Here is a 27,189-nt window from a genome sequence, read left to right as displayed (position 1 = left end):
ATATTTATTCTTATTTATTTATTTATTTTACCCTCATGGTTTTCACATTACAAAGGGAGGGGCATGTTAAATGTCATAAATGGAAAACAACACTGTATAAATTAATAAAAGAGCAAAATTTCGATTCACAGAAATATACAAAAATAGATTACATATCAACTACGTCAACTAAAAACAACGTAGCAGTAGTGATATTGGGGATAGTGCACGGTCAAGAACCAAAGTGAAGCACAGCAACCAACAAACACCGGAGAGAGAAAAGAAAAGCAAGATATATATATATATATATATATATATATATATATATATATATATATATATATATATATTAATAAGGGAAAGAAGTGTATACCTAAGGGCTCGTTTTTCCGTGTTTTGACACAATATTAATGAGATCTAACAGACAGTAATGCCAAGGAATGTATAGCGGAAGTTATTAGAACCAATAGAATGTAAATAAGAAGAAAGAAAAATGGGTGAAAAAATAACCAGCCGTGAGCAGGAATCGAATCTACGACCTTCGAATAACGCGTTCGATGCTCTAACCATTGAGCTATCACAGCGGCCGTCCCTCCACCTACTTTTTTGGGTTTGTATGTGAATTTAGAAGTAGGAGTGGCAGTCAGCGCCATCTATGAGCCAAGCGACGATGGTGAAACACTCTTTTATGCGCATGTGTGGCGTCACGTAGCACGTGAATTTATCACGAGCGGGCAGCTGATCAATAGTCCCTCGTATACAACCTAATGACACCAAGTCTGCCAGTACAAGAACCTCGTTAATGAATAAGGGAAAGAAGTGTATACCTAAGGGCTCGTTTTTCCGTGTTTTGACACAAAATAATGAGATCTAACAGACAGTAATGCCGAGGAATGTATAGGGGAAATTATTACAACCAATGAAATGTAAATAAGAAGAAGAAAAGTGGGTGAAAAAATAACCAGCCGTGAGCAGGAATCGAACCTACGACCTTCGAATAACGCGTTCAATGTTCTAACCACTGAGCTATCACAGCGGCCTTTCCTCCATCCACTTTTTTGAGTTTATATGTGAAACTAGAAGTAGGAGTGTCAGTGAGCGCCATCTATAAGCCAAGCGACGATGGTGAAACACTCTTTTATGCGCATGTGTGGCGTCACGTAGCACGTGAAGTTATTACGAGCGGGCAGCTGATCAATAGTCCCTCGTATACAACCTAATGACACCAAGTCTGCCAGTACGAGACCCTCGTTAATGAATAAGGGAAAGAAGTGTATACCTAAGAGCTCAATTTTTCATCTTTTGACACAATATTAATGAGATCTAACAGACAGTAATGCCAAGGAATGTATAGGGGAAGTTATTAGAACCAATGCAATGTAAATAAGAAGAAAGAAAAGTGGGCGAAAAAATAACCAGCCGTTTTTCATTTTTCACCCACTTTTCTTTCTTCTTATTTACATTCCATTCGTTCTAATAACTTCTCCTATACATTCCTTATATATATATATATATATATATATATATATATATATATATATATATATATATATATATATATATATATATATATATATATATATATATATATATATATATATATATATATATACCTCCCAATTATTTGTGAACGTCTGACGTACGCCGCTCCAGTTCGAGTTTTCGAGTTGCTTTTTCGAACCATGAGGTGGTCGTGCGTGAACTTTCCACCTCGCTGTCAGAGACAAGCGCAACGGTGTCGTCTAAGCTGATGCTCTTTGCAATTGCCTCTGGGGCAACATGTGCATCTTTGAGAAAACGGCTCGTGTTCACTGCACACAGCTGTCTTCATCATGGTGGTAGTCGAACACTGACGCTTTAAGTAACTTGGAAAACTGGGCTAGTTGGTGCAGATTCATCATGTATAACAGAGCGAAAAAACACAGACAATTGGACATGGCACCGCGCTGTACCGCGTCTTCACGCATTATTGCATCGTAGCTGCCTACAGCTAGCTATCCCCTCTCCACCTAGGGATTTAGTAATATTTCCATAGCAATTAAAAAGGCAAATGACCCAGTAGTGTGATTCATCTTGTGGTTCTTTTTTGATGCTCTACTTACACGGTAAAGCTTTATGTTCAGCACTCCATATGATTTTCTTGCTGGTGTCTCCACGACCTGGTAAACTAGGATCTAGTTAATTTGAAACATCCGCACGCTAGCTTCGCTACGAAGATCCGTCGGAAGCCTGCATCAGCCACGCATATTATGAACAACACCAGATTGGTTTCGTAATGTTTCATAAAACAGATTGCCTCTAGAAGAAGACAATGAAAAATGAAAGGAAGAGGGCGATCGAGGGAACTGGACACATTTTCGTAAGCTGCCACGTGAGCTGTTTTGTGCATCCCAAGTTTGACATGCTCCAACGAGCATCCAAAAGCTGGAGAAAATGGACTGCATATCGCGCTTATGCAATAGCAACTCTCGAGTATTGCTGTAGTAACAACGCACCGGCACTGGTGGGAATCGCAGCTGGCCGGAAAGCGTGTACCAGTATACACGTGCTATATTGCTTCGTATGCACGACTATCAGAATCGGCTTACACGAGCACAAAACAGTAATAATTATATTGAAAAAAAAAACGCTGTCTTCATCGTTCAGCCTATACGTTCGCTATACATCAGCATAACTCAGAAGTCAAGAACCTCGTCTGCTCCACTCCTGTTATCCCGGGCATCACCACAAACACGTTGGAGAACATAATACGGGGACGTCTTGGCTTGACCTTCTTTACGGTTCGAGCGAACACAGCGGTTTCTTGGGTTTCCCACCTTGTGTCTTTTGCTAGTCGTGCTCCGGACACAATGGTGTTACAGGGTTGTGACTGAGTAGGAGACCTCTGACGAGCTGGACGATATCAGAAACCGGCAGTGCGGTGCCAAAGCGGGCGGTCCGCGGAATTTGACCGTGCTGATTGGTCAAGCGGGGGCCCGCCACTTGTGCACGCGCGCCGGCGGCCGTAAGCTCGCGCCGCGCTGTCCTTGAGTGCCAGTCCTTCAAAAACAGAGACCGCGTGGCCGGCCGCTTAGAGCTTTTCCCGCTGCTGCCTCTAACCATGAAGCTTGCGTGTCTCCTGGTTTTCGCGGCCGGCGCCGCGGCCCGCAGCATACAGCAGTGCGGCGAGGCGAGCACCTTACGCCAGCTACACGTCGTGAGTAACCGATCAACGCCAGCCCGTTAATCTTCCTCTTCGTGTTCTTCCTCTCAATGCATGCGTTCGCTCGGCGGTGCGGCACTCTTTGTCTCCCCCCGTGTCCAATTTGCTCTTTCAGATGCAAATGTGTGGCCTGGTGCGTTCACAAGTAGCCCGCCGCCGCAACTGTTGCGCGCGGGCACCATACGACCTGTGTCTCTATGAATAACTCACGTAATTGTACCTTTAGCTGCACAGCTTGCCGTTTAGAGTTGGGAGGGCGTATGGATGTTGACAGTATCAAGCACTGCGTTCCGTGTTGGTGATGAAGACAGCTGGTAGTAGAGAAAATAACGTGATCGAACTGATGTGCCACCGTGTATGACACGCAGGTCTGTTGTGTTTCGTTACCATGTAGTCACGCACACTTATTATTGGTTTGGAAGGCTCAGAGTGTTCTGGGAAAATTTATGTTGATCGCGTGTTTATATTTGTTATTTATCAAGAGAAATTAGGTGTTTTCATTACTGCTATGCTTTGTACTGAAACAAGTTTCGACAAGTTACATGAATATTCCAACGCCTGTGCTTGCGTTTTGATACGTGATGTTACTACAGTGACTGTGCTTGCGTTTAGATATGTGCATATTACGTGCACAAATACAAATATAGAACATCGCCATACGAATAAGCCAAAATTAGTCAAATTAGCGTTAACGTGCCACAACCAATGTAGTCGGTTGAATACTCACTCACTCACTCACTCACTCACTCACTCACTCACTCACTCACTCACTCACTCACTCACACCTCCGGCGCACGTGCCTGGTGCCTCGCGTCTGGTGCCTGGTGCCTCGCGTCTGGTGCCTGGTGCCTCGCGGCGCACGTGCCTGGTGCCTCGCGTCTAGACCAGCACCATGGTCTAAAGTATAACAGAATTGTTTCGGTCTTACCATCAGCCCAATTCATTCGGAGGTATGTCACTCACCGGTATAGGCACTGTTATAGCGGACTTAACCTCAATCCCTCTAACTAGCGACAGTGTTGTGGGAGACCAATGAAATATCCGCAAGAACAGTTACGAAGACTTGACCAGACTGCAGGCATGCAACGACACTGTTGTGATATAAAAGCATGCTTTAGTAAAGCTTGCATGACATACAGCGAAACAAGGACGCATATGTGTATTGCGCCCTTTATACACATGACGGCGGACAGCACAGCACGCGAACATAGGAAAAAAAAAGGTACCAAAATAGTGCCACGCCATACGCCGTCACACAGCGTCAAAGTAGACGTACGCCGTCAACTACCAAAACAAACTCGCCCAAGCTTCTGCTTCTATATACACAGACAGCGTTTCGTATGCGGTGACTATAACGAAATCGTTAGGTTAGTATTAGCACAAGTTTATGTTAACAGTGTTCTTTCCTATAGCACACTTTGCAAATACCTGAGTGAAACTCTATACGTAAAAATACTGTTCGCTCTTAATTGCACTTGTTAACGTTTGTATATAAAAAACTGTGTTTTTTTTTTCAAAACCAAAATACCATATTTTACTGGACAGACATCATGCTTGCACGCAGTAAAATATGTTTTGTAACATTCCAGTCCAATCAGTATTTTTTGTGATACACTGTTATTAAAATCTAGCCCAAGTTTTTTTGTGTGTGTGACAAAGCGTAACGATAAATCTCACTTCCGTAACACTGTGCTTTATACAAATTTAAAAGCCAAATATCAGCTATATTTTTTCGAGATAATGCTCGTAAAGTACGAATCACAACCATTTTCTGTGATCTTGCGTCCCCCCCTCCCCTAAATGCCCGAGTACTTACGGCCAACGGGAATTTAGAAACGCTTAAAACTTCAAGGTAATGTAACCGGATATTTAGCTACAATTATCGCTACTTACAATTATTGTTAGGTAATATTTTATAGTATTTATGAAGCTATGTGTGTGCTTTTAACCATTTCACTGTGTATTATTGTATGTATAACAAAATCCCCCCCCCCCCCCTGTCCCCAGCGTAGGATAGCATACCAGTCCTTCTCGACTGGTTAGTACCCTGCCTTTTCTTTCCTCCCTTTCTTAAACGTGATCATTTATTTTTTGATACCGCTCATACGAATGCCTCGGACGAGGCCTGTAAGGACGCTTTCAATAAATAAATAAGTAATCACGTGAACGGAACAAAGCTAGGTGTAACGTTAGGGTCACCGTAACATGATATCGCACAGTGATAATTTTCGAATACAGGTTCAGATGTGCAAAGATGGCTTCGTCGCAATGCGCATGCTGCTGAAGGAGAGAGATAGAAAAAAAACATTTATTGAATGAAACTGGTAAGTGAAGGTGGGAGGGTCCGTGACTCCAGGAACCCTCTGGCTTGGACAGCCCACGCTTGGACAGCCCACCGGGCTCGAGCGACGAGTTGACGCTGCTCGACCAGGTCCGGCTGGGAGATTGCAGCCTCCCACGCTTCACTGTGAAGGACGACAAAAAATTATGAGGAGCGAACCATGCGCAGCTTCGCTGTGAAACGAAATCTTGCACAGAAAAAGAAAAAAAAATCATTATATCTCACGAACTGTGGGAATCGGTGCCATGCGAAACAGTCAGCAAGGAGATGGCAGATGGTTTGACCTTGAGCCAAGTGTTCCGAGGCGGATGCACAGAAATGGAGAAGTGTACATTAGCGTGTTCATCAGGCACGCTTAGTAAACAGCGACACGTAAAAGCTATTTTGTAGCTCAGTTAATGTGGTCTATAGGCAATGGAATATTACACAATATCTGCATGCGAACAAAAGAAGTACACGTCATAGCACACACACACACACACACACACACACACACACACACACACACACACACACACACACACACACACACACACACACACACACACACACACACACACACACGCGCGCGCGCGCACACACACACACTGTCACTCCTACTTCTAAATTCACATATAAACCCCAAAAAGTGGATGGAGGGACGGCCGCTGTGATAGCTCAGTGGTTAGAGCATATATATATATATATATATATATATATATATATATATATATATATATATATATATATATATATGTATGCAAGGATGAGCAAGTCGCGAATCAAGGCAATGATCACTTTGTTTTTCAACAGAAAAGACATGGTTCACAGTGAATTCGTGCCACAAGGACAACCCTTATATATATATATATATATATATATATATATATATATATATATATATATATATATATATATATATATATATATGCAGTTAAATTACTACTACAGTGGCACCACGTCATTAGGTCTTTCATGTCATGCTATATATGACATGCATGGGATACAAATGATGATATGTCGTGCGATTCATGTCATAAAAAATCTTTTATTAACGCATGTTTATCATGTGCGCATGCCCATTCTCGAACATAACCTTTTAAGTAAAAGACAGGGCAGCTTCATGCATCATGTCATTGACGCTATTCATGTCTATAGGTACTTTAATTAGGCGCATACTTAATGTGGCGCACGTTCCGGCATAAAAGGTAAGCAATGAAACTATTGCAGTGGAATCATAATTATATTTTTTGTTTATATCATCACCTACATTTCGTGCATTTCGTGAAATATTTGTTATAACCTGCCATTAATTTTTCTTTCATACCATTATGCCCTACTATGCAAATTTTAGTATATATCAAGTCAGCGACCAGAAGGGCGCAAAGACGAAGGCGCATATATCATGATTCGCTTGAACACATAAAATGTGCGTAATGGTATTTTTGTCATGACTTTGGTATATGTCAATTAAAGAACCCCAGATGGTCGAAATTTCCGGGGACCTTCACTACGGCGTTTCTCATCATCATATGGTGCACATGGTGGTTTTGGGACGTTAAACCCCAGATGTCAATGAAACAATTGGTACATGTCAAGCCAGCGAAGTGATCACCACAGCACTAAAAATATTGTATATATATATATATATAATACCAGTAAATGTTTCTTTATCATCCGTTTTTCTCAGCTTCCGTGACGTGCATTAGTAAGTCGCGGTCGTACAATAAACTAACCGTGGACAAAAAAAAAAAAGAAGTATTGACGATACGTTGGGGTGTATTCGGCGTCAAGAATCGACAAATTATTGACGTTGTTGTGTGGCTTTCCGCGCAATACATGCTCTTACTCAGCCGTGTATTACGGACACGAATAATGAATTTCCCTATACGAATGAGCTATTCTTTTATCACCCAAATATTATTTGACTTTTAGAGCTGGTAATCCTGCAAGCGAGGTGTTTTTGACAGATGGTGACCCCGAAACTCCCCGCCACCGATACTCCCTTCCTTTTTCGTCATAATAACATGAGAGGGCGAGTTTGTTTCGGAATGAGTGCGTTTCGCAACGTGTAAAATAATCGGATGCAGTGTTGCGGGTAATTTTCATCGTAACAGCACGTACGCGCGTAAATATAAAAAAAAAGGTTGCGTTTCCAATTGCTTTTGCTATTGATATAATGGGTCGTTGTTTCTGTTTTATGGCTTAATGAACAGCACCGATGCAATCCTTAAACCTTCAATCGCCGTTTCCCGACCACTACGTTTTCGTACTATTTATTGCACTGACCACCGAGAGCCGCGGAGTCGACAACTGTGACGTGTATAACTTACGGTCAACCGACTCGACGCCGCCGGCGTGAAAGGGTGGACGGCGATCTCGCCGCTTTATCGGCCGTCGGTGTCGAAGCACGCACGTCGGCAGAAGCGTCGCGTATCCGCCGCTCATTTTACGTCTCGGCCGAAGCGGTAGCGCGGCGCGTCAGCGCCCGCGCTTGACGCGCGAGCGGCGGTGCGTGAAATACGCGGTGAAATACGAGCGGCGCTTGCGCGCCGGTATTCAGCGGCCAAGCAGGTCGTCCATCACGCGCACGGCGCGCCGAAAAGAACGCCGTCTCTGGCGATGTGTCACGCCCCGCGATCGGCCTACTGGAGCTTTCGCGCGCACCCCTCCAAGGGGCGGCGCGATGCTGGAACCGCATGTCCGCATTTGCCGGATTTTCTTTACAATTCAGATTGGCCGCCCATCCACCTTTTCTGTAAATGAAGTAAGGGACGTGCAGATGAGAATGAATGCGACCAGTTCCAAGCACCGCTACTCCCCCACGCATCTTGGGCAGCGATAATGCGTTAGTCATCGCGCGCGCCTTTTATTGCAGTTGTAGAATACGGATACTACGTGCATGCGCATACACGAACGCGCAGCTACTTTAGTACCAATCGACAAAGACTTTAGCTCGAGTCACGCTGCAGGCGTTGTTCCCTCTTAGGCGGCGATGCTACTTCAGGCACGGTTCACGCCGTGCAACGTGTATAGGGGCTCGGTCGCACGTTATTCGGCACACTTGCTCGCGCAGTGTCACCAGCGAGCTCGCTTGAATGTTTAGCGCGGCTTGCGCGGGCATTCCTGACACACCGAAGCTCTCGAAGGCCGCAATGAAGCACCCCTTGATCAATGCGTTACGAAAGACGTGCATATTGGTATGGCACGGTGAAGTAACAAGAGCCTCACCACTTTGTGAGAAAACAGATTCTGTCATAGTACCTAATATTTTGCATGCACGGTAAAAAAAAAGGTATAGCAAGAACATATGCGAATGAAAAAAAAAAAAGCGAGCATAAAGGTGACGCACCTCTCTGCTTTTCTTCTATTGAAATCTGCATACGTGCAATGAGGGTGTACACGAAAACTAAGCTCTTGCTAATGAATGGTATTTTCAGATGTTTCGCCACGGAGACCGCACGCCAACGTCGCTATACCCCAACGATCCAAACTCGCCGAGTGATTTTCCAGAAGGCCTCGGTCACATAACGCACGTGAGTATACGCACACATGGCTTGATAATTCATTTACTGAATGCGCGGCATGCTTATCACGCTGTTTCGATCGAGACCGAAATGGTGTTTTAACACCACAAGTTGGCTAAGGCTAATGAAGGTAATGTACAACACATTCCCTCAATTAGCTATGCATCAAATTCTGAACATGACATGTACTATGCTTAAATTACGACTAACCACCATAAATTCCTGCGTTAATAGAAAAATGCACCTTTTCAGCGTTGAATTGTGAAAGCGTTTGAACTTTAGAGGGCGTCGTGAATTATACTATGTGTTTCGTAGCACGAAAGTGTTTTGCTCTTTCATGAGAGAGAGGCAAGCGACCCTTGTACTTCGTTATGCGTGATCCGACCGAAAGTATTATTTGTTGACTTGGTCAACGTGGCCTTTTTTATATGCCACTCAATACATCCTTCAGCAATGTGAGAGCCGCCTCTGTTATCTATGATATCATAGATAACAGATGACAGATCATAGATAACAAATGTGATATTTAAATAATACTTTATTTTATTTTTATTAATCTTCTTGAGCATTGTTTGGACCACTGCGTATTACTTTTAACACTGTTATATACAAATTGCCCGCAATTTGTAAGTTTATCACGTGTGCATCGATAATAGCTTCCTGCACAAGATACACCAATCCACCTCACCGGAATAGAAATACGACTGTGGTCACGAAGATGAGATTGTCATTAAGGAACATTATTTTAGAAAGTGTAAAGTATGCAAGTGAGAGAGAAAATTAGAAACAAAATTAGCAGTTTGGAGAGGTGCCGCCTCACATTACAGAAATAACTTGGACCGTGGCATAATATGCGTCTTCAGAAAAAAGCAAACATTTTCCTGAAATACTTGTTAGGGAACACTTGGCTGGATAAGCGCTTGCGATGAACCGCGGTGTGTTGCTATATACGCAATGATGTGCTGATGTATACAGACAGGGAACTCCCAAAAGTAGCTACAATTTTTTCGTGTTGTCGCCAACGCTGCCTGGCAGGGCAGGTCATCGGGAAAATGCGTTAATGTGGGTTGTAGACTTCGGAATGATACCTGTCTCAATTGCCTAAGTGGCAATTGTGAACGCATGGTCGAACTCCACGGACATGTAAATACTCCACCCTCGTTGAGAGAAAAAAAAGTCATGTAGTTCAAAAGGTTTCAATAATGTCAGAACAGCCAGATGCACATCAAGGAGTTTCCTCGCCCGAAAAAAAAAAAAAGCAAGGATGAGCAAGTCGCGAATCAAGGCAATGATCACTTTGTTTTTCAACAGAAAAGACATAGTTCACAGTGAATTCGTGCCACAAGGACAAGCTGGCAACAGGGAGTTTTACTGTGATATGATCAAACGCTCGAGCAACGAGTTGATGTGTTAGAGAAAAAATTGCGATAATCGGAACTGGAACCACGCAAACACGCCATTTACGACAGACACCACTCAATATCTCCGAGTTGCTGGCCAAAATGAATTGCATGGGAAGCCCCAACCATTGCACAGCTCTGATCTGGCATCACCGAACTTTTTTGCTACAGAGAACCAGAAGAACCACGAGAAAAAAAATTGACATGAGACGTTGTAGATAGTAAAAGCAGCAGCGATGATATAACTGAGGAAAGTTTCTAGGGCGACTTCAAAGATTGTATGAAACGTCAGAAACGGCGCATCGAAAAAGCCAGGGAATACGTTGTAAAGTTCTGAAAAGATTGTAAGCATATATTGAATGAATGTTTTTTTGAATTACAACAATAACAACAACCACGACAACAGCAACGACAACAACAACAACAAAAAAAATGTGGGACTTTTGCGACAGACTATATTGTGGGCCCCATCAGAAATGTGTGCGGGAGGATGTTTCATTGCAATCTGGATTCGTGCAAGCCAACTGTACATTGTCTGGTTATTTTAACTTATGTCAGCGTGCTGTATGTTTTTAGTTAACTTTTTACTCTGAATAAGCACTTTATTTATTTTTTTATTTATTTTATCGGGGAAGAACCAATAGAAATGGAGTAGTGAAGATAACATAAGCGTCAAATTCATCACCGCACGTCAGTTGGTGCAGAACAGCAAGAAACAGGGAATTACCGCGTGCACTTTCCCCTTTTGTAATAGGGAAAAAAAATTCAGCACATCCAGCTGATCACCTGTCTTCCTACAGACTCCCGATTCATGAAATCAGGATGTGGAAAGAATAAAAGAGGAGGAAAGGCATAACATGCGTCCCTCCAAAAAACATTCAAAGAACTAATTTCGAATAAATTCTAAGCAGAGACTAACATTTACCAAGACGAAACAAAAAGTCGAGTTCATGGAACCAATAAAAGAAATCATGATTAGCATGCGGTGGGCTCTAAAAATTTCGCTCGTCGCTGTCACGCAGCAAAAGTAATCAAGGCACCGCAGTGGAGCAGTCAGCGACTCTTAGAGTTCGCGTTACGTACTTCATGCCGCAGCAGAGATCCAATAGCAGTATCCGACACTAAAAGATGAACAAAGCAGTGATAAATGCCTCTCGGTGAGCGCTTGTTGGCGTCCCCTGCTGTGCCCTTCCCGGAGACAATTTTCTCCGTGTGTACCTGCGTGCGCAATTTCACTTCAATCTCTCCCTCTATGTCCTTCCTCCTTCGAGTTGGTTCAATGGCGTTGTCACAGAGGAGGAGAGACAGATAGATAGAGAGAGAAAGAGAGAGAGAGAGAGAGCGATAAAAACACATCAAAGAACGAGCAAATTCACCGTGATGCACGTTTGGGGACGGGGGGTATAAATCACTCGCCACAGTTGTTCTGCCGTGGCTCTACTCAAATTTTACAGCGTTATATTTCAAGCGAAGCCCGAGGCGCGTGGAGTGGCACAATTTTTCACGCACCCATTAACTGTACCCCGCGGCCATTATCGCGTGTCACACGACGCGGTCCTCGCTGTCGCTGTTGCACGTGGGGCCGTGCGTGATGGCAGTCGGCGACCGGCTGCTGCGGAATTTGGCAGGCGTGCTTCCGTGAACGCGCTGAGCTGTTCGATTGCGTCAACTTTGTTTGCTGGCATAAACCAACGGGAAAATGTATGCCAGCCGCTCATCCTTCGGTTGACGTGGTCGACGGAATTACTCGGCGATTGTTTGCCCTCTTGTAATTACATGTCATTGGGATCTGTAGGGCGGCCCGTTCTTGAAGGATCGACGTTCGACTACCACTCTGGCTGGCAATAGGTCAAGCTTTTAACAATTTTGCGTATATATATATATATATATATATATATATATATATATATATATATATATATATAATCGTCCAGAAACAGCTATGAATCCTTGCCCAACCGTCGAGGCATCCTTTGGGAGCGGGTAATTCGTGAAAACGTTCCGAGAACGTTTTGCTGTCAGCTTCAATCGTGTCAGCTTTCGCCGGCGCAGACAAAAGAAACAAAAATAATTGGAGGATGATTTTCGCATAAAAGTTACATTTCGAACGGAGAACGTCACTGTTGACACACCGAACTGAGAAAGTAAAGAACACATCATCATCTAGAATGTGGTAGGTGCATCCGCGCGTCCTAGTTCATTGATTTGTCATTAGCGTTGTAAATTTTTCATTACGCAACCTCCATGAATGGAGCACGCGTTCCTAACGCCTCACGTTCTGCCGCAAGACTCGTGTCGCTGATCTGATGAGTGCAGCTCTGGAGCTTAGATTTATGTTCATCGCGCCTTGTTAGCGTTGGTTGCGAAAGGTGTACACGGGACGCGAGATGTCGAAGTCTCTCGCACATTAGTAAACATTATAAGATTGCGAGAACACTTTTGTTCATTATTTTTCGGAGCCAGTGAGTCGTGGTAATGCGCAGCTGAAACTACGTTAAACAACAAGACCTGCATTTTGGAAGCGTCACTTACTTAAGGGTGGGCTGCCATCGTTAAGGTAATCTTCTCCTTAATGAAGAGTTATAAGTGGCCATTTTCAGCCTGATTTACTCAGACTGGTGTATTCTAAGGAAATGGCGCAGCCGCATGACGCAACGATGTTGCGATCTGCGAGCCAACCTATGCCGCGGGTGCCGGAACGGAAGAAAGACAGCCGCCTCACTTTGTGGAGATAAGGAGGAGCACAAAGACGCCCGGTTGTTTTTCATGCGCTGTGAGGTGCGTGGGCAAAATTACTAGACGAAGCACTGCTGTCACTGGGGCTGGTGTGAAAATGCGACGAGTGGCGCTTTTGTGGTCCAGGAAGGGCCTCAACGCCGACTTTCTGCCGATAACGGCATTCGAACCAACACGCTGTGCGTCCCTGACTGATAGGCCACGGACGCTCAAATCAGATGTCCAGGTGCATATCATCGGAGGCGCCTGGCCTGCGACCACCTTTAGACAGCATAGGTGGACGGGCCGAGCGGAGGGATTACGGACTCATCACACCGCGCTGGCTGGAAGCATGATTTCCCGGATGAGACAGCGTCGCCGTAACAATACAGGTGTTTGGGCTGTGTGTGTGTTGGGGGTGGTGCCGGCATAATGAGCCTCGGAAGCGCTGTGGGACGTGTTATGGTCTAGTGCAGCCTGGACCCATTCCACGATCTAGGAATCTGGGGAAACAAGACTCCTTATAATCGGCCCTCTCGGGCTGCTTCGAGAGCTTTTTTTATGTAGAGCTTTGGGCAAGACAGCTTGCCATGTACAAAATGTAAATAAACCCTCTGTTAAGTTTACCTTCCTCTGGCCTTGGCATCTTCATCCCCGGTCCCCGGTGCCTGCAAAGGCTGGCTGCAACAACGCTCACTTTGCAGGAGTGAAAGTAAGAACGCCTCTTCTCCTATCTGCTGATCTGTCAAGTGTAAGCAAGCTTGAACGTCTTTCAGCTTGGAGTGTCGTTTGGTAACCAAGCCGACAACATTTCACTAGCGCCAATATCATCTCTTGAAGGTGCGCAAATCAAATAACGTAAAATTAGAAGAGTTGTCTTCGCTGTCTCGCAATGACTCTGCAGTATCAATTTTTAATATATCGTTCCCATGCGACGCCTGTAGCTAACTGCGTGCCAAGTAAGGCAATGATATTAGTGCGACAGTTTTACTAATACAGTTGCCAACTATAGCTTGCCCAGCCACAAATGGCACTTGCGTAAGAAATATTTTGTGAATAGATGCCTTCGTTGTTACTGCGTCATTACCAGTGGCTTAAGGGAGGCTGATCAGTTGCCTGAAGCTTTGTAGTAGTAGCTTGCTCATTTCTTCCAGGAAAGTGAACAGTTTTCTCGTTGGTCTAATAGCACCTGGGTTGAAGGTACACAACAGCTGCATCTTACTGGTACTTACAATGGAGCAGAAACCTGGAGACTTACAAAAAGGGTTCAGCTTAAATTGAGGACGACGCAGCGAGCGATGGAAAAGAAATTGACAGGTGTAACCTTAAGAAACAAGAAGAGAACATAGTGAGTCAGGGAATTAACCGGGATTAATGATATGATAGTTGAAATCAAGAAGGAGAAATGGACATGGGCCGGGTACGTAGCTAGCGCGTAGGCAGGATAACCACTAGTCATTATTGGTAACTGAATGGATTTCAAGAAAAGGCGAATGCGTCAGAGGGAGACAGAAAATTGGTTTGGCAAATCAGATTAAGAAGTTTGCAGGTATAAAGTGGCAGGAGAAAACACAGGACCGGGTTGATTGGCGGAACATAGAGGAGGCCTTTGCCTTGCAGTGGGCGTAATCAGGCTAATGATGATGGTGTTAGGTGCGAAGTTGGAAAGAGCAAATACTTGAGCGTGTTGGGATATGCACGTTATTAAAGGTTTGCCTACACTTAATAACAATACACTGAGGTAGGGTAAAATTGACAAATAAGGCTGAAGTGCTAGATGTAGGGCTAAATCTTTTTTTTCTTTTTCAGAAAGGCAAGAACGACCAGTACAACTTGGGGAAATATTTGAGGACAAAGTACGAAGACTTTTTGACCTACGATTCCAACGAAGTGAGTTTTTCTTTTTTTTTGTAATACTTTACAACATATATATGCTCCTCAGAACAGGGATCTTGACCGGACTAAAGTAATGCGCAAATAGTTATAGTATTTGAATGGCCTTGGTCATCAGTAAATCTTGTCGATGAAAGCACTCTTAGCATGAAAATATTTCATGCGAGCCTCTCCAAAAATAACTGATGCCATATACTTTGCGAAAGTGAATGACCAAATCAAGTCCCTTTTTTTACTAATTTTCAAATAAAGGGTGAAGAGCAGTCTACAGTGCAACTTCTTTAAAGGATTAGTTGCCCTACCGGTACTGCAGTGCACTTTTTTTTTTGAAAAAAATATTTATGACGCACTTCTTTCAGGTTCCACCCATCGCAACTTTCATAAGAATATTAGCCACATCTGGTCATATTGTTAGCAATTCAAATTTATTTATTACTTGACTCTATTATATTTCAGCTGTTTTAGAAAATTGTTAGCACTTGTACGTGGCTTTTATCTTATAATATGTAATGTTCCAGGCACACAGAAAATAAATCGATCATTTGCTTATGGATCTTGGTAAGTTCGGCGCCTTGACTTACAACGGGGGTCCCTCAGCGAACGGGCCACAGTCACGAAAATTTACTCCCTCAGGACCAGGACGAAAGAGTTTAAAGTAAAAAAGTAAAATTTGCTGGAGTGCAAACGGTGCCTCTCGGGTGAAGCCGTCCGCCGCTAACTTGCCATACGCAGAAAATACGCTTTCTACAACGCTAGCCGCTGCAACCGCAAGGATGTTCCAGATGCTCTCTGGCGTTGTGGCGTCCGCACGTTGCAATGAATGCATTGTGCGATGCCTAAGGCTACATAAATCAAGATAAAAGTGCACTGGGATAAACTTAAGGCTGCGAGTAGCACATTTCGAGCTTCTCTGTATGCCGGAAACATGTTGACAGCTCGTAACTTGTCTTCATATTTGACGATCATTCTTTTCAAAGCACGTTGGGGCGTGCTGTTCAAGCTTTGTGTCCTTGATATTACGGGAAGCCTGGAAGCCATAAGACCCCATTTTTTCACATTGGAAGCAAAAGACTGCACTGGCCGCATTGTTTCGACCGGACTAGGCTGAGACCGGCCAGTTTTCCGGCTGGACTTGACGCATTTCCAAAGCACCCGGAAAACACAGTAATACGCCTCCTTGTGCTCGTTTATATCACTGGACTGGTGCGCGAATAGAACAAGCACGCAGCCTATTCAATAAAATTAAAAATTACATTTCGCTTTAGGTTTCTTGTGTTAATTAAAAAGGTAGCTCACTATTACAAGGTAAAGTAACGTTATTTGAGCAACAAACCAGAACCTGTATTTTTTTTTACAACCGTAGCTTGCGTTTTGTTATTTTTAGTGCAGCGAGCAAAACCAGTAGATCTGAACTGTGCAACGCCTGTTCTTGCTGCAAAGAAAGCGACCATAACCGAGGCGCCGGGTACTCGTACCGTTATATCTATTCAATTGGAAAAAGTTGTTAAGGATGGGAGAGTTGCATCAACTAGCTGCACGGCAGCTCTTATAAAAACAATGCTTCATGTTTCTTAGGGTATATAAGACAGCTCAAGAATAAAAATCTATACCGCAGAGAAATCGCACACTGAACCATCGAGATAAAACAAAGGAGATCGAGAATCAAAAGCGCATGTCTGAGGAGGGCAGGCTTGGTGTCTCCCTTCATATACATACAGCAAATCCTCCACGGGCCACAAAAAGACCAGAAGGCACGTACACATCCAAGCTGCGGGCGTTTGCGTTTACGCTGCACTTCTATTCTCCATCAGCTTATGAGAATGTTTTGATCGAAGCACAATATCGAGCACTGTCAGCAGAGCGCACTTTACTAGAATAGCAAACAGTTTCATGAAACGACAGGCTGGATTCATAGCTGTGTCGCTGAGCTCGGAAAATCTCGCCAAATGCTGCACAGGGTATTATTGTACGTTGGTTGTTAACGACAAATGAGGAAACACGTTGAGACTGTGGGCGACTAGATGGACGTGAGTACCTTGAAAGTGGAATGCATTATTATAGACGGCATGTGCATACGCTGGTTGGCCTAAGCTTACCACTTAGGAGGTCACCTGTGTCCTTTTTTTTTAATTGACTCATGGACAGGAGCCGAGAGAGTCTCGTTAACTAAATAGTATCGAAAAGCTCTGTTAATAAGGCCTGCTGCAATTAAAATAGCCACATTTCAAGCACGACTTTGCAAAGCCAAGAAATCTGGTTCTGGAGGTTTCAATACTAGCTGTGATAAAAAAACTGGCTTTCATTAATGAAAGCCTTCACGAACATATCTTTCTCGGTGAGGATGTCCTTTTGTGTGATGCTTTGGACACCCACGTTTATATTACACACAAATGAAGTAGCCGAAATCTACAGATGCAAAAGATTGTATCCCATGAATAAAATTAACAGGAAAGTGTGTGCCGAGAAAGTGAGGTCTGCTCTCACGAGTATGGTTACTTTTAAAAATCAGCATCACATACCCTTCGTCGTTGTGCATGCTTGCAAGGAAAACTCCAAAAGAAACGTATTAAAGTCAACTTTACTCTTATCTGCCATTAGTTTTTTTTCTTGACAACTTGCCCCTTAATACACGTCATAACTGTTAAAAAACCACTTCGGAGAGGCGCGGCGGGCGCTTCGGCTGTTTGGCTCCCGTATCTTGCCTATGCCATGATGGCCGCCGCCGCGCGCAGCGCAGCTTCACTGCGATCCATTGGTTTAGATAGGTGGTCTTCACTCCATCCTTGTTCGAAAGTGAAAGCGGGAACGGTGAAGGGGGAGGGAGTTGTACAAATGTAAAAACAAACATTCAAACTTTTAAGGTGACCTTTATATTTCATATATCAGGAATTACTAAATGAGATTTGATGACAATATTCCAGCAACATAGCAATACTAATTTCCGAAATGACTAAAATCTGGACGCCGATTCTGAAATATAGAGTTTTGTTTCGCGATTACGTATAAACACATTGTGAAAGCAGGAGGCAAATGACGAAAACAATGTTCTAGACCACTCATGCTTGCGTAGTTCATAAAAAAATGGGCTAGACACATTTATGCACAGAGAGAGGTCCACGTGTTTAAGACCTTTGACCTGGACAGTTCAAATGTTTAACGCAAGAAGGTTTGCTTTGGGGATTTTGTGGTTCGTTAAAAACTACGTAATACAAATAAATATAGAAATAAATATAGACAACAAGGTCATATCCCATATCAACGGAGTGGTCACGCAACGGACGCAACTGAGTGGCCCAGGGGTGGGGGTGGGGTTGGGGTCTGTTTTGATATTGCTATAGAAACCTGGGTGATGAATATCTCGAATCAACTAAAATATAATTTTAAGAACGGGCATGCTATAAACTGTGACGGGCTACTGATTGCTATTACAGTAGAACCACGCTAAAACATTTTTTTCCCAAAACTTAAGAAAAAGAAAAAAAAACATGCAAGTGCCGGCAAACGTACGAGCCGAGAAACTAAAAAAAAAGAGAAATTAGAGTACTGGGAAGACGCACGTGCACAATTTTATTTCACACTTTTCGCTTGAAGGAATCATGCAGCACCGCCTGGCACATCTTCTCACGCCCGATGAGTAGAAGGTGTACCTGAAGCAGCTGCAGTGCCATGTGGCCCTCAGCATCGTCCAGTATACACGCCCCCCATACCCGACACGACAGCTCACAAGTATAGTGCCTAGAGTGTCTTAGGCAGTATACCATACACGAGATACAGGACACGCGAGGAGACTACAAGAAGCATTTTCTACAATAACGGTATATATATTTATGCATGGCACTCAGTCCATGCATAAAGGATGACTACGGGACGCAAAAAACTGATCTTGAAGTACATACTTTTGTCAAATACGTCAATAGAAAATTTTAGCCGCTAAACACGTTAAAAACGCCATGTTTAGACAAAAAACAGCCAGAGGTAGTGTTTCTGGTGGCGCGACTTGAAGATGCATCATAGATGTCACCTTCACCGCTTATGGCGGCCAATCTCACCGTCAAGCCACCAAGCAGAGCAAGCCAAGACACGTGAAAAGTCAATATGACGGTCTTGGAGGGCCGTTTCACAACATACAATGCGGGAATGGTCCCACAGTTGTGACGTAACAGCAAGGTTCCCAATGCGTTGGATCGTATATAGCTATGCTGGGGCTGGCCGAGAGCGATGTAACAGCAAGGAAAACGCAGCTCCCGGGAACGTAACAGCGAGGTTTTAGTGTATTAAGAACTGCGCTGAAGTCAATAACTACATGTTAAGTTACATTTCTTTTTTAATTAGTAACTTCATAGTTATTTAGCTATGGTAAAGTACTTCCACAATGACATATACTATAGGCTTGATGCGCTAAAGCGATAGGATACTGACTGTCGTAGGATTTTAATAAAAAATAGCAACATTCTGTAAAACTTTATTTTTAAAAGTAACTTTCAAGTACGTCTTTTGCGGGCACGTTGTTGAATGAATGTTCTCTAATTCGGGATATCTTGAGGCGAACTTATGGCTGTGGCTAGGACCAAAGGGCTGCAAAAGTGTTCTTTGATGATTCGCGGCAACTTAAAAACAAAAAAATGCAGTTTAATGCCTGTGCCATAGCAGCGCTGCAGGTCAGTGGTTGGCAGGTCATTCAAAAGAGGTATCAAATGTGGTACGTTAGGCTTCCAACTGTGACATACGTTGGGACGTAATGGCCAATAGTAAGCATGATGGCTGCGTGAGTTAAATGCGAAGATATACTGTGCATAGCGCCAGTCTCCCCGTCCTTAATATCTGTCTTTGTGAGTATCGATAGGCGCATTAACTCGACATATGGTGTTCATATTATACTAGTGAGTGGTGTGCTAACTCTAGTTCATCATTGTCAGATGCGAGCAAGAAGCTCTGCCCGAGAACGGTGCCTGGAGAGCATCCAGACCAACCTATACGGCCTTTATCCCCCACGGGACAAGAAAGTTTGGAACAGTGAAGTTGACTGGCAACCTGTACCCATTCAAACAATGCCCGTCGACTTGGATGGCGTGAGTGTACAATTTCTATCGCGTTATGTGTAAGTGATGAGTTATTCGATGAAGGAGTCACTGCAATAAACTTCGGATACGTTCATGCGACAAGTTAGGCTTTCTATGCGAAAGCGCCAGGAGGCACCAGTCCAAGACCATTCGTGGATGCACTTTACAGATGCTGTACGAAGATGCAATATGCCCCGCTGATGACGAGGAGCTGGAACGAATCCGCGAGTCACCGGAAGGCGCTGAGGTGATGAGCAACAACGCGGTGAGTTTATCCCAAAGTTTTTTTTTTGGCCCTCCCTCTTCACACAACACGATTTAGTTGAAAAAAAAAAACATCACAGTGAATAAACGACAAATGTGGCATGCTTCCTTACAAATGCTCAAAGGAGGTCGTTTTTCGGTTATGTATTGTAGAGCTTCTTTGCGTCTGACTGATTTTAGGCGACAGACAGGTATGTATAGTTGAAATGATTCCGTTACTCATTTTCCCTGCACGAACACCAAAAATGGACTCATTGTACCTGACAAATCATGCACTGTCGTAAGGTGCGGTAATTCTGCCAGTCTGGCTGCCTATGTGTTGCCAGTCTTGATACGAGCTCTCGTTCATGTCATTTCGTGAGAAAATCTTTGCGATACCTATAGGTCCTCTTTCGAAATTGAAACTTTAATGGTCAAACATTTATTATGGTTACCTTCTCTGTTTTTCATAAACCTTCTATGTTTCATATTAAATCTACACCTTCTAATCACTACAAAGCAGTTTCCCGCAAAGACACGCTTGCGCCACACGACGGAAGCAATTTTGCTCATCCTCCTGCAAAACTGATCTAACAAGTTGCATACCTGTTGCAGGATTTCATGAGGACGCTCGAGCAGCTGTCTGGCAAGAAAATGACAGACTGGGTCAGCGTGAGGGATTTGCTGGACACTCTGACTATCGAGGTATGTCAAGTGATACACTAAACACTTTTTTTTCATTCATGAAAATATGCGCTGATAATCATTACAACTCATTACACAAAAAAAATGTTGACTTTCATTTTGGCATACACTAGTAAATGCAACAGTCCCCTAATTGTGCTTCTCTTGAGGTGAAGTTAATGTTAGTGTTGTATTCTCTTTGCGCAGAGGAGTCGCAACCTGAAGATTCCTGACTGGGCGCTTCCACTTTGGGGCAACATGACAAGGGTGGCGAAATACACGACCATATTGAATTACAACAGCGCTCTGCATAACAGACTACGAGCTGGTAAGTTTCTACATTGCTTTTTGAGTCCGTGCATTTACATATCTCGGCGGTCTCATATGGCGTGTCAACTGATACATGCCGCTCGAGTCGGTTCGCGAAAAAAAAAAGAAAACGAATTATTCGCCTTAGCGCCTGGACAGAATGGATTATGCAACGGTATGGCTACGAAAACATTGGAGTATGAACGCTACAAAGAAGCGATGACAGGTCATTGAACTTACACTTGATGGTAGGGTAAAAGACGCAAAACGATGTGACGCAAACAGTAGCGTATGTTCGCTCATTGTTTTCATCCCATCATTTCGCTTTTCACGATGTTGACGTCACATTAACTGTTACAGGTCTTCTCTGTCCTTTATCTATCCTCTCTGTCAGGTACGCGACCTTGGCGAGGCATAATGACATCCCGTGTCAAAAGAACGTGCTTTTCATAATAACTGAAAAATGAGTGTGTGTTCACATCGATTTTTGTTACGAAGTAAAAGAAACGCTGTAGTTATACAGTCTCAGACACTAATCAGGTGTTCCTGCTAAATGCGGTCCACGCTGTCCATAAGTGGGCATGGTGAAGTAAAGAAACTTGATGTTGTAGCTCATTCTGGATAAAATAATGGTATATACACTTACGTGTGATATTGGGTTTTCTTAAATCACAAGTGATGAGACCTGAATTTTAGCGTACTGAAACTTTTTATATCTTCTGCCTCACGTGCATATTAAATATGCAAAATTTCAGTGTACCGTATGTTTCCGCGGCAACACTATCTGAATGTAAAAGTTAAGTGAATGGAGGTAAAATGATGCCATTTGAATGAATAAATCTGTTACAGGGGCTCACATCAAGAAAGCTTTGTGTGAGTTAATTTAGAAGCCTAATGAAATAATATTTTTAATTAACAACACATTTATCAGTGACAGTTAGCAAATGGGATTCGGGCGTTGGTAGCTGACGACAAAGTCATTAAACATTGACTTTTTAAATGAATCAACATGCATTTATAAATGTTCTTAGAATTATTCTCTGTCCCATTCTTCTCTCAATATTGCGTTTCTATATAAGTTTCTTCTTTTACAGTCGGCTGGCATTGTGTCCTTTTTGATGGCGCTTGTCAGATAACTCTGTGTCTCTTCCCTTGCGCGCTTTTCCGAATTAATTGACGATGGCAGATACAACGACGAAAAGCAAAAAGTACCAACGTAGGAACAATCAGGCAAAATTTCCTAACAAATAAAAAAAAATCCACCCACAAAAAAAAATGTCGTTACATACACCCACTTGATCTTGCTGTCGGCCAGCGCCCATGTATATTCGCTTTGTTGTTATTCGTTCTCGGATAACGGACATAACCTAACCACAGACCGAAGCCGAGATTGACTTATCTATATACTATCGTTTGAACCATTGATGTAGTGCTAAAATACGAAGATGTAAGAAGCAAAGCGCATATGACGAGTGCACTAGCCTCGGCAGTGCATGGAAGGAAGCACGTATACGCCAGGAGAAGAATGAGAAGGGCCCGGGTAGGAGCTGTCTCTTGTGCCACTTATTAACGCGTCTCTTGCGTTTGCTTATAGCGACAACGAGTCCGTACCGAGTAGTTCAACTTTCGAAACGCTCCGCGTATGCATGATCATGGCAATCCAACCGACACGCCAAGAAACGTCACTTGTTCTGTAATGCCACCACGTGTGACAACTGCGCAGCGTGACCCTGAAACGCTCGCGTTCGATTAGGTTGATTGATTGATATGTGGGGTTTAACGTCCCAAAACCACCATATGATTATGAGAGACGCCGTAGTGGAGGGCTCCGGAAATTTAGACCACCTGGGGTTCTTTAACGTGCACCCAAATCTGAGCACACGGGCTTACAACATTTCCGCCTCCATCGGAAATGCAGCCGCCGCAGCCGGGATTCGAACCCGCGCCCTGCGGGTCAGCAGCCGAGTACCTTAGCCACTAGACCACCGCGGCGGGGCTCGCGTTCGATTAGGAGCTTAAGAGCAGTCGCAACTCATCATGCAACGTAGGTTTTTAAATTTTTAATGTCTATAAGGCTTTCGAAAAAGCCGAAAGCTGTAACAGGGTTGTTGTTATTTAACCAACGTTTCATCCGCTAGGGAGCCGTGATGTTGGTAACAAGAGGTTAATTAGAGAATATTACTTAATTAGGTTGCTGAACAAATCAACAGGGAGTATTTTATCAGCTCTTGTTGTGTATCTCATCATAAAAAAAGGAGATAAAAATATTTGAATGCTGAATTTTAATCGCAGAGTTATCGTTGAATACCCGGTGTAACAGCACCTTCTTTTTTGCTTTGCTGGAATAATTCTCTGCAGGTCTGATGATCCGAGAAATACTGCGGCACTCCGACGAAGTCATTAATGGGAAGTCGAACGTGAAGCTGTACATGTACGCTGCGGTATGTCTTTTTTGTGTGTTTTGTATGCAATATACACGCATGAGAAGCCGTGGAATACGTCAAACTTCGCATTGGACAGTTAAGCAGAGTCGTATGCCCTGGTCGCTGGAATTTATTGTAGCGCACGCATACCATAGGTCGTTTGCACGTGTGTCTGTGAAGCTCACTTTCTTTATAAGCCCGGATTCCTCGTAGAGGTACATCACTCGGATGTCTGTTTAACACGTCGACCGGTGACGTAGCCTTTCCATAATTTGTAGACACGATCAGCGAATGATCTATGCGCCGCGCTTGTTCGCGATGCCCAAATGTGTCCAGGGGCACTATAAAAGTTTTTCGCTACTACTAGATTTCTCACGCACAAAAAAGACTAACCATATTTATGAAATACCAAAATAAGTAGGTACGCACTAATTACTCAGCAAATAATTTGTAGCACTTCAACTACCATTGTTACTAACATTTTCTGTCAGTTATCCCAATTCAACCTACTGATTTTTTGCAGAAGTGTGAGTGGTTAGTTCCACCATACAGCTGGCGAAATAAAAAATGAGAAGGTTTTTTATTTCTTTAAGAGCGCCCATGGTACCACAACTACTGGGGTAGCTTATAGCATAGGTAAGGTGCCGCATTTGGAATATCGACAAAGCCGGCTCCATTTCAGGGCCATGGAAGTCGCACTTTGAAAGAGTGAAATGTAGTAACATACGTGAAGCTATATTTAAGGCAACTTTAGTCATCTACGGGGGATAGAAACGAATACAGAGTCCTCCGATACGGCCTGTTTTCTAATCATATTATATTGTAACCTCGGTATGTAACTTTGTTCTCCTTCACTGTATTACGGGGTTCAGAAACTTGAGTAAAAGCGGTCCACTTACGGGCTCTATAAGGCAATCGAGTCAGAAAGTAAACTTGGAGGATTGCACTAACAAAAATGCCTCTTTTAAAAAAGACTGAAAGACCAAAAACTTGAATTACTGGTGCCAAAGGGAACTAAATTATCCTTAGAGGCTAGCATAGCCTGCTGAGAGAGATAGCGCTGCTTATCAGTGCACTTTAACACTAGTTCAGTCACTTTGATCATTTTCACATATATTTATAGTCCAACCCACTCGCTCTGAACTGTTTTCAGCATTAGAGCGAAATTTTCATACTTTTCGGATTCTCTCGGGCAACGCTTATTGAGAACATGCTTTAAGTGTACGATTAGGCTGTTGACTTCTTTCGCAAAGAAGGACAATTAATTGCAAACTGACACGCCCTGTTACAATGAATAGGTGATGCTATAAGATCGCTTCATCCCTAAATAATTTCTTGTTGATTGCTAAACGAACAATCAGATTACACTTCAGCGCATTCACGTCTTGCTGAATGTTGCTCGGGAATTGCATGAATTCATTAAAAAAGAAGCAGTACAAACACGTTCAACATCATGTCGCGAGCATTCATGTCACTTGGTCTATGAGCGATACACGCCAGGAAAGTTCGCAATCAGCGTGATTACCTTCGCTCAAGTTATGATGTCATACTTTGTCATCATTTGGCTGCACCGCAATGTTTTTCTGAGTTGCCATTTTAGGATGCGTGTCTTCGTATTTGACCATAGCCCTTTTTGCAGTCTTGGTGACTTACAATATTCATCGTTTTGCAGCACGACGTCCTGATCGCAGCATTTACGTCAGCATTCGGAGTGTTCAACCAGTTGGCGGTGCCGTCGTCGACAGCGGTCATCACCGAACTGCACGAAGACGCCGACGGCAACTTCTACATCCAGATGCTCTTCAAGAACGACACAACGCGCAAGCCCTACAGGCTCGAGATCCCCGGCTGTGAAGGGTTCCGTTGCAACCTGAAAACCTTTAAGGCAATCGCGAAGCCTTACGTCGTCGAGGACTGGCGCCAGGAATGTGGCCTCGAAGCACTACCCGGTGGCACCAACCTATTTCCTTGAAGATGATTGCATGACTATACCACCTGGATGTCGGTGGCACGGTCGAATTATAATCATTGAAGCAGATATCCGGTTGCTGAGGTTCATGACGCCTTTCCGAAGGCTGTTTTTATTCACTGCAGAGCGCTGTACTTTGCGCCTGTTACCCCATATTCCGAATAAATTTTGTTTTCTAAAAACATATGCATCCAACTGTTGTCCATATCGCTAAGACCGTGAGACGCTCTTGTTGACTCCTTGAGGAGAGCACCCGCGCTTATATTGCGTAGCGTAATGCACTAAAGCATCAGTTTTGATGGTGATAGTTGGGCTAGCTGGTATACGAACTGACTTGATGCATAAGCAATTGGCGCAAAAAGGACAAAGCGCAAATTGAAAGAAGCGAACAAGACGCGGCGCCAAGTTCTGTTTCCTTCACTTTCTCATTTGTTATTATTGCGCTAATGATTTATGTCACCTCAACGACGCATATCTGATTGTAAATTCTGATCAGCATCTGCCCACTTGACACAAATACTATCGCATATCTGTGCACGTGCGCTCGCGCAATACTATGTCACGTGGCGATATTGCAACACCCTCAGCCACGATGTCAATAAAAGTGCTTGGCGCACGGATGGGCAGGGCACTTTCTCTTCGGCGTTCTTGGTTATCGTTATGTTGCTGGCGTGCGAATAAAGCAAGTGTAAAGATCTCGGCGTCGCGTCTTCATACACGATAAACACAGACACAATAAATACAGCTTACGCAAAACCAGCTTTAGATGCGTAGCTTTTAGAACAAACGTAAATTTATTCTTCTGCAGACGCACGTGGTACGCTTATGAGGTCGCTTGCGTGCAATTCACATCGGTGCAAACATCAATCGAGATGAGGAGCAGTAAAAACACCGTTACGATCACATACGCATGATGTGTATTTTCCATGTAGCTGACTCCCTCAAGCAAGAATTGCGTCAGCTTCTCATGGCTTACGTCTCGGTCACAGTTGGGTTTCATTTGCTTGCAAAGATGCACGAAGATGCGCTTCATGGAAAGTTCAGGATGTGTGATTGGAGAAACATATAAAGCCGGCAGCATTTCGTAAAACTAAAAAGTGGCGCCTAACCGTTGTTCCTTGTTGCACATTTACTGGGAACTCCTGCACGCCTGCTTTGCGTAAATATTTAAACTGTGTCTCTTGGGTGTTCGAAGTTGCAGCTGAACTGGGCTGTTGGAGCTCCTATTTACCCCAGCCAAGAGGAGGGTAGTAAACCGGAAACTCTCATCTGATTATCCCCCCCCCTCTCTTTTGTTCTTTCTCATGGCGAGAGACTTCTCCCGCGGTGGACGCCAGCTTTGCGACATAGTGCCTTCAGAGCGGGATGTTATTAGTGCGAGCAACTCCGAGGGTTGCGACATGCCTGGCACCGCGTCCAGGACTCGATAGGAGACGCGCTCGCGCTGGGTTCTGGACAGTGGCGC

The 27,189-nt window shown here is 43.7% G+C and overlaps 1 protein-coding gene across 1 annotated transcript; it reads left to right on the top strand.

The window, feature by feature from the left end:
* Nucleotides 1-2,970: 2,970 nt before the first annotated feature.
* LOC142775705 (testicular acid phosphatase homolog) lies at nucleotides 2,971-25,910 on the top strand. The gene is made up of 9 exons (XM_075877450.1): nucleotides 2,971-3,175; nucleotides 8,942-9,037; nucleotides 14,953-15,033; nucleotides 19,953-20,105; nucleotides 20,266-20,361; nucleotides 20,955-21,044; nucleotides 21,231-21,351; nucleotides 23,691-23,773; nucleotides 25,428-25,910. Exons 1-9 carry the CDS (start codon nucleotides 3,080-3,082, stop codon nucleotides 25,725-25,727), a joined length of 1,116 nt encoding a protein of 371 aa, XP_075733565.1. The 5' UTR covers nucleotides 2,971-3,079; the 3' UTR covers nucleotides 25,728-25,910.
* Nucleotides 25,911-27,189: the final 1,279 nt, after the last annotated feature.

The sequence above is a fragment of the Rhipicephalus microplus genome, chromosome X (genome assembly GCF_043290135.1).
Source record: "Rhipicephalus microplus isolate Deutch F79 chromosome X, USDA_Rmic, whole genome shotgun sequence".
NCBI classification, from domain to species: domain Eukaryota; kingdom Metazoa; phylum Arthropoda; class Arachnida; order Ixodida; family Ixodidae; genus Rhipicephalus; species Rhipicephalus microplus.
The sequence above is the reverse complement of the archived record's forward strand: the minus strand, read 5'-3'. Positions and strand labels throughout refer to the sequence as shown.

Bases quoted from the DNA above. Each gene is read 5' to 3' on its own strand.
- LOC142775705 (XM_075877450.1), top strand. From the start codon at position 3,080: ATGAAGCTTGCGTGTCTCCTGGTTTTCGCGGCCGGCGCCGCGGCCCGC. The intron at 20,362-20,954 runs GTGAGTTTATCC...TACCTGTTGCAG, and splicing joins AGGTGATGAGCAACAACGCG to GATTTCATGAGGACGCTCGA. The intron at 23,774-25,427 runs GTATGTCTTTTT...ATCGTTTTGCAG, and splicing joins AGCTGTACATGTACGCTGCG to CACGACGTCCTGATCGCAGC.